At 36.7% G+C, this 8,111-nt stretch overlaps 1 protein-coding gene across 1 annotated transcript in view; it reads left to right on the top strand.

The window, feature by feature from the left end:
* LOC132117749 (pleckstrin homology domain-containing family O member 2-like) overlaps positions 1–7,496 on the top strand; it is a 16,820-nt gene extending 9,324 nt beyond the window's left edge. The window contains exons 3-6 of the mRNA XM_059527065.1: positions 670–792; positions 3,463–3,567; positions 3,809–3,907; positions 4,636–7,496. Of these exons, the coding sequence (XP_059383048.1) occupies positions 670–792; positions 3,463–3,567; positions 3,809–3,907; positions 4,636–6,204 (1,896 nt within the window). The 3' untranslated portion in view covers positions 6,205–7,496. The remainder of the gene's footprint in view (positions 1–669; positions 793–3,462; positions 3,568–3,808; positions 3,908–4,635) is intronic.
* The last annotated feature ends 615 nt before the right edge of the window (positions 7,497–8,111 follow it).

Here is an 8,111-nt window from a genome sequence, read left to right as displayed (position 1 = left end):
TTTTGCAGTGTTGGCTTCAGCCAACAAGACAGGCTGAATATATTTAGAATAAGTTTTTATATTTTATTTTTTTAATAATTGTAATTAAAATGTTATGCATTTTATGTGCTTTTGTAAAATTGTATTATTTTTTAATTGTTTAATTTTTTTTTATTGTCACTGCTTAAAATGATTACATTTAGGTGCACAGTCAACATTCCTTATTTTCAGTAAGTTTGTTTTCCATCCAATGTTTATGCTACATTTTATTTCAGTTAACAACAACGCTTTTAACAGTGTGAGTTTAATTTTATTTAACGATAATAACTTTGCATCTGAGACAAAGATAATAGCAATAAATGAAAATTCTGTCTTTTTAAATCTAAATGACTCTTCTTCATCTGTATAACATAATCTCAAAAATTTGCAATGTAGTGCACAAGTCAGTGAATATTTCAGTGCTTATGCAGTATGAACATTCTGCGAACTATATTCTTTTGGTTTCCATGGAAGAAAGAAAGTCACAGGTGTGAAACAATATGTATGTAAATGATGACAGAATTTTCTCTTTAAAATTCTCAATATTCTCTTTAAATAAAACAACTAAACTCCACTGAACAACCTTTGTACAATACAGTTTTCCTCTGGTTTATTATTTTACAATAAAGAAAATTTTTCCCTTTCGTGCAGGAATTGAAAACATGCCTGGAGAAACTGGACTTGGACAACTACCACACTTGCCACGAGTTAAAGAGTCCTTTCAAGAAGAAACACAGACTGGTACTAATACGAAGCCCCAAGTGTGGTAACAAGGTAATAATTAACATTTCAGTGTTGTACCACGTCAAATATATCAGTCTACCATTCCCTTTGTGTGTGACATAAAGAGTGGCTCACATTAGGATGACAATGCAATGCACAGTCGTCATTGGCTGGCTTGTAGTCGTGATGTCAGTAGTTCAATATGGCATGCACTAGAGGCACACTAGCTCATTGTACTGAGTCTAATGAATCAGACACATATCTGAACAGACACATGACCAATGATGAGCCAGTTACTCCTGCCTCATGCTCTGTGACACTTCATGGCTTTCAATGTTGCTTTAAATTATGGCAGAACGTGTGTGTGTGTGTGTGTGTGCGCGTGCGAAAGGTCGCCTGTTGCATGAGTGGTGTTTTGCCTTTATGCTTGGTGACAAATATCGCAACACTTGTATAAAATTTGAGATAACATGATAAACATCCTGTAAATGTCTTCACCCAGGGTTATTTTTCACATTGTTCAAACTTTATCATGAGTTGGTAATTCATGATATAAACCTTTGGCATTGTACTTCAGTATAGGTTTAACAACCCAGGTTTAAAAATGCTGCTGACTTTTTTGCCTTTAATCAAGGTTAAAAAGATGTTGACACAGTCATAATGTGAAACACAAAACAACCTTTAGCTAGGTATCATTTCTTGTCCTAGTGTTTATATATTCAAAAATGCAGAGGCAAGATTTTCTGTATAACTAGGCAAATGCTTGTGGTATATCAAAACAGCCACATACCATTTTTTTACACTTTCTAGTGAAAAGTGGATTTTCCTCTGTAGACCATATGTACAGTGTCAAACTATAGTCACTGATGAATAAAGATGTTTGAGACGATAAAAGGAAAACACTTTTTTTTTAAATGTTATCTTTGTTTTAATATTGGTTGTTGATTTTTTTTAAAGAATGTTTTGAATTGATGACTCTAAAAATGACAAGTAAAATAAGAAAAAATATTATTTTATTTAAGTGTTTATACTATATACTATTATATTACTATTAATATATTTGTATCAGCTTTTATTTTTCTATTTTAATATATAGGTATCTGTTGTCGAATATCAAGCATTTTTGAATCCTGAATAAAATGTTGTGCATTTTCTAGTTGTTATCCATCTGAGATCTGACAACCACAAGCACTCTCATTACCACAATGTCATAATGATATTTTTAATGGATTACTGATCTTGACACACAGGCAGGAGTATAATAAGAATGATTTAAAACTTGTATTTTTAAATAAATAATGATTGTTTTTATTTCCATCTTTTAATGGCAGTTCCAGATGGTTTCACCAACATATAATCTTTGATGTTAAGCTCCACAGAAATGCATTTTAGTTAAAAAAAATTGAAAGCATATTAATAATAGAAGAGGTGTATTGAAGTCATTGTCTGTATGAACTGCATTTTTAATGTATGTTTGAAAATTAATAGACACGTTATAAAGAGCCTCATGTCATTGACCCAGAGACAGTTTTAAGGGCGTTGCACTTTTAGAAAATGTACAAGCATTCAGTGTCTTGTTCTGGGGTTAAATATTTTTGAGATTAGCTTCACTTTAAGCTTGTAAACTGTTGGATTGTTTTACCCGTCAAACCCTTGTTTCCTGACGCATTACAGTTGATGGTAAATGATGACTTCATCCTGAGGAGTGCGTGTGTGTACTATATTGCACATGATATGTCATAACTTTTGGACACACACACACACACACACACACACACACACACACACACACACACATTGTGTCATACTGCTCCATGAGCTAATATCTATTACAACCTAATTTATTTTTTACTTGGGAAGTATAGTTCCTTTGAATAGTCTATATATATTTATTGTTTACTGTACATTATAACACTGAATCTAGAGTCTTGGAGGTGGGGGGAGGACTTGAGAAATGCGGAAGATACCTAACAGGCGAAATATGCATTATTACTAACAGATGACGAGAGCAAAGCCTTGGCAAACTGCAAAGAGCTCAGCAGATGTCAAGAGACTTCTCTAGAGGAGAAAATGTGTGTGTGTGAAGATCAACCAGACCAGCTTGTCACTTTTTCCTCTCCTGAATACTGTGACCAGCCAGCTGTATGAGTCAGACAACACTGCCTAGTGTTTTATTTTATAGCTAAACCCCACATACTGTAGTTCTTGAAAAGAGTTTAAAGATTTAAGAGATTCCAAACTCTCCTGTTTCACAAATATTTTAGACGCACCCTACTCTAAGAACATATCTTTCCTTTTTTCTTTTTCTTTTTTAGGGGGAAGTGCACTTCGGAGACTCATGCTGAGTCTGGCAATATACAGGATGCTAGACACAATTTATATTAACCTAACTGAACAATGGGACATCATACAGACATACACTTTGTATTTTCCTGTTTCATTTTAATGAAGTTTCAAAACTGAAACTGGATCTTTAATGAACTCTTTATACTGCACTGAATGTATTTGTTCAAATGTGGTCTAAAGGGTAATGTTTGTGATCCAACATAATACTAGATGCTTGATCCAGCTCGGGTTAATTCCTAATTTTATTTCGTACAGAAAAGCAAACTAGGATTAGCATGTGCAACTGAATCTGTCTTTTTTTTTTCAGTGTTTTATTCATGTTTATTCATGGTATAATAGTTTCTATGACTTCATATAAGTTTATGTTCATTTTAGGTCCAAGATGTCAAACTTCAGGCACAAACTCCTGAAGAGAAAGAAGCCTGGATCAAGGCACTCAGTGAAGGAATCGACAAGGCAAAGAACAAAATTTTTGATGAGGTACTGTTTATTGTTCACCTGTAAAATTTTACTGTGATTTTTTTTTTAAGACACACGTGCACAAATAGCACCATGACTGAAAATAAAAATATTTACAATAGCCATATATGAATTAAAAAGTATGATAATGAGCACAGAATTTATTATTCCTTTCTCTGTGATCTTCCTGAATAAATATGGTGTTGCATGAATGAACATAGATATAGTTAAATATTCTTATTTTTTATGCTTTAAATATCAGGTAAAAGTTGATGAAAGCTGCTCTTTAGATCATGTCACTCGGAACCGACCGAAGGGGAACCGTGGAAGAAGGCCGCCAACAAGGATACACATGAAGGAGGTATGATATAATAATTTCAGACGTACAAAAAATACTTTATCATTCCTGTTGCAGAACAGACAATCTCTGACTAAAGCTGATGTTAAAATTCTATACTTATGTGTCAAAAAATAAAATAACAAACTGAAATATAAATAAGTGAATTTAGCCATCCCAACTTTATAATGTACAGTATGGAAATGGATATTAATTTTTTTATATGCCAAATTTTTCATTTAAGAGTAGTATGAAATCATTAGTGTTTTAAATGAGTGTTCGATGATAGAAAAGGTAATAAAGAAAATATTAAATATGCAGTATTGAGAGTAAGTTTTTGTAACAGGTCTATCATGAGCATTTATTTGCTCAAAAATGCAGTAAAACAGTAACATTGTGAAATATTATTATAATTTAAATCATCTCTTTTCTGATTTAATAATTTAAAAAAAAACTTTAATGCATACCTGAATTTTCAGCATCATTACAGTTGACAATGTCAAATCACATAACATTTCTTATCAATGTTGAAAAGAGTTGTGATGTTTAATTTGTTGAAAAGGTGATCATTTGTATAGAAATATTTGATGAATAAAAAGTCCAAACAAACAGCATTTATTAGAAATAAAATCCTTTCTAACAATGTAAAAGTCTTTGCTGTCACTTTTGATCAAATTAATACTTACATTAAATCACTGAAAACAACAAGCCAGAAATATTCTCTAAATGTAATATTCGGCCTATTGTTACAGGTTGCAAATGTTTCAAGTGATGGAATATTAAGACTGGACCTTGATGGTGAAGTTATCGTGCTGAATGGAACACAAGGCATGAACACAGCAAAGGATAAACAAACCGAAACTTCTAAACCATCTGAGGTGGTGAACAACATCCCAGAGGAGGACACTGATGAGGATTCCACATCCCAAAAGAAAGTTATAAAGCCGCCCATGCCGCCATCAAAAGACAACAAACCCAACAAAACTCAAAAAGAGGATGAGCCCAAAAATGAGGAAACTGCAGCTCAAAAGAAGACAATGCCACTGATGCCTCCATCAAAAGAGTCTAAGCCTTGCATCTCTGTTGAAGGGGCTGCTGTTGAGAAGAATACCTTGGATAGTAAAGTGGAGGACTCTTCCGAACCAACCCCTTCCACCAAGAGCATCCAGCCCCCTACTCCTCCTTCCAAAAATATGAAGCCTACCCAACCAGTAACACCAGCTACAATCACAATAGAGGAAAAAGAGAAAAATAAGGTGGTTGACGGAGAAGGTACCAAGGCAGATGGAGTATCAAATGAGAAAGAAGACCTGGATAAGTTAGAAGTAGAGACCTTTGTTCTCTCCACAAAGGTCATGAAACCACAAGTAGTGATGTGGGATTCACCAATTAAACCATCAAAAGAACCGAGTGCTGAGCAAGAAGTGCAAAACTCAAAGAAAACCTCTGATACCATTGGAGAAGTGGAAACCTCACTAGAACATCCCCAACTTAATCTTACTCCACTTTCAACCCCTGAATCTGTAAAAAAGAGCCCCGGGCCCCCTGCTCCACCCAAGAAGAACCCAATTAAGGCACCTGCCAAGAAAGAGGACACTCCCACACAAAGTGACCCAATGGTCATCACCACTTCATCTTCGAAAACAGTTGACGTTAAATTGACGATTCCCGAACCCAAAACTGAGCCAGCTGGTGATGTGTCAAGTGAAGATTTGGAGGAGAAGTCTTTAGACAGTGGCCAGCACTCAGGAGAGGAGTCTGAGACTGGTGACCAAGTTACGCCATCTTCCACAAAGCTTAAAGGAAGCTCCCAGGGACTAGATTTGGAAACCAGCGAGGATGATCTAGAACCATCCAACAGCAAAGCTGAGAGTTTGGATGAGCCATCGCTAGAAACCCCGTCCACCACCTCAAAGACCTCAGTCCTCAGTGCACATCCAATCCCAAGCCAATGTGCCAACACGTCCCTGGACCTCACCATGCCTCTCAAGCTTTCCTCCAATGCTCGCTCCGCATCCTTAGGTGACCTCCTTGTGGAGAATGCAGAGAAAATGGAGAGCAATGGAAAGAAGATACCAATTAAACCAGAAGGAAATGATGTAATGGACTTGCAAAGCAAAGTGTCGTCTGAGATCAAAGAGACTGGAGAGCTACTGAACGCAATCGCGACTGCACAGAGTGGTGAGACTGAAATGAAGGGGGACTCGAGTCCAGAATTCTTGCTCTCTGCTGCAATGGAGAAGCTCAGGAAAGCTGACCAGTTCTTGAAGGAAGCCACAAATCTTAAAGATCTTAATAAAAAAAACAGATTAAGCTTGTAATGGTAAGTGTTGGTGGAAGGAACCTGTAGGGATTATCTACAGTATGCTGAAAATGCAGTTTCACAGTATGCAAATGATCAAATACAATTCTTATACCCAACCATTTTCAAATCTCTGAGCGACTTTTTAAACCCTGCATGGCTAAGATGCCTTAAGGCACGGGTATACTGCTTTCCACGTTCCACTTCGTCTTGTGCTCAGCCTTGTCCACACAGCTTTCAAAGTATACTCAACAGCGGATGATTTGAACACATGCGCAGTACCACCTATGGGCTCGTTCTGTCTCAACATTTACATGCCCACACTGTTGTATGTGGACAAAAAAAATTGGTATGCACAGGTGTCCACGGACACTTCTGATGACTTAAATTGTGTCACGTAGACAGTCTTGCAGAACGTGGATGGCCAAAGTATACTTTAGGCTTTAAAGTTTTACTAATGTAGCTGTATAGCGTCTGCAGCAGGGTTCCCCAAATCTGGTCCTGGAGGGCCACTGCCTTGCAGAGTTTGGTTCAAACCTTGATCAAGTGATTCTGAAGATCTCGACGAGCTTGTGTGTTTAATTGACCCTTGACAGGCAATCTGACCAATCATAACGGCGAATCTGCCATTTTTGTCTGACAAACAAACCAGTCAGGAGAGTCGATTAACGTCTGCGAATTTATATATATTTTTTTAAAAATGGAGTGCACTGATATCTTTACATGGTTGAAACAAAATGCCTTCTGATGTTCATTCATGTTTATTTCTAATAAGAACAGAAGAGATGACTGGTTCATGTGCCGCTTTAACTGAGGCGCTACAGCGATCTGTCACGACACATTAAAAAGCCACAAAATGGTATTGTTTAAATTCCTTAAAAAAAGACAGAATTTTAAAGCTGAGACTTTGTTTTATACCCAAAGTAACCTGCTCTGTCTTGTCTGCCATGTTGTCAGTTTCCGCTTTGCTCCACAATGTGCTCCTGAAGTTCTTATTTAGGTGGTTTTAGGTGTGTTTGATCAGGGTTGAAACTGAAATTTCCAGGAAGAAAGATCTCAAGGAACAGGACTGGGCAACCCTGCTTTAGAATCAGGTGCCTTGTCCTAACACCCACACTTGCGGTCTTGGCCACTTGAAAGAATGTGCACACGACAGGAACTAAGTGTGCATGACTGTTCAGATCTTAACAGCGCTAAAGCGCAGTGCCTTTAACACACACTGAATCCACACTGCTCCAGTGCAGTATTCGAGACTTAGTGTATCCCATCATGCATCTTGTTGTGGAAATAAATCGCAAGACTTCTTGCAGAGATTGCAAGAGGTCACTGAAAACGTTGCAATGTAAGTTAAATATTAATTATAATTAGATATTACATATAATTTGGTAGTAAAACAAAGTACTACATGTTTTAATAGTGCAAAGGTGAGTAGCGTATATTTATTTTGTACATCATTTGCAACTGCTTTTTATCACTTAATTAGAAACACCAGAAATTAAAGTGTGTCCTATAAGGTAATGAAAAGTTATACACGCACTTGTGGTCTTCATCCTCACTTGAACACTTTGGCAAAATACAGGAAATATAATATGTCATATAAGTAGTCAAGTGATCAAGTGCAAAGACCGCAAGTTTGGGTACTTTGGCAAGGCAAGGGGTTTCTCAAGAAGCCCTAATCAAACACACCTGAACAGCCTGATCATGTTCTTTAGGATTACTAGACATTACAGGCAGTTGAGTATGATCAAGGTTGGAGCTAAACTCTGCAAGAAAGTGGACCTTGAGGAGCCCTGCTCTAGATGCTGACACTGTACGCCTGCGTGTTGTTGGTAGGAAGACAACCCATTTTCTCTCCAAACTGAGATAAGTTTGTACATGCTATGTTTTATTTTGTTGAGTAACATACAAAATTTGCTAGCCAGTTAA

The sequence above is a fragment of the Carassius carassius genome, chromosome 3 (assembly GCF_963082965.1).
Source record: "Carassius carassius chromosome 3, fCarCar2.1, whole genome shotgun sequence".
Classification (NCBI taxonomy): Eukaryota; Metazoa; Chordata; class Actinopteri; order Cypriniformes; family Cyprinidae; genus Carassius; species Carassius carassius.
This window is presented reverse-complemented; position numbering and strand designations above follow the sequence as displayed.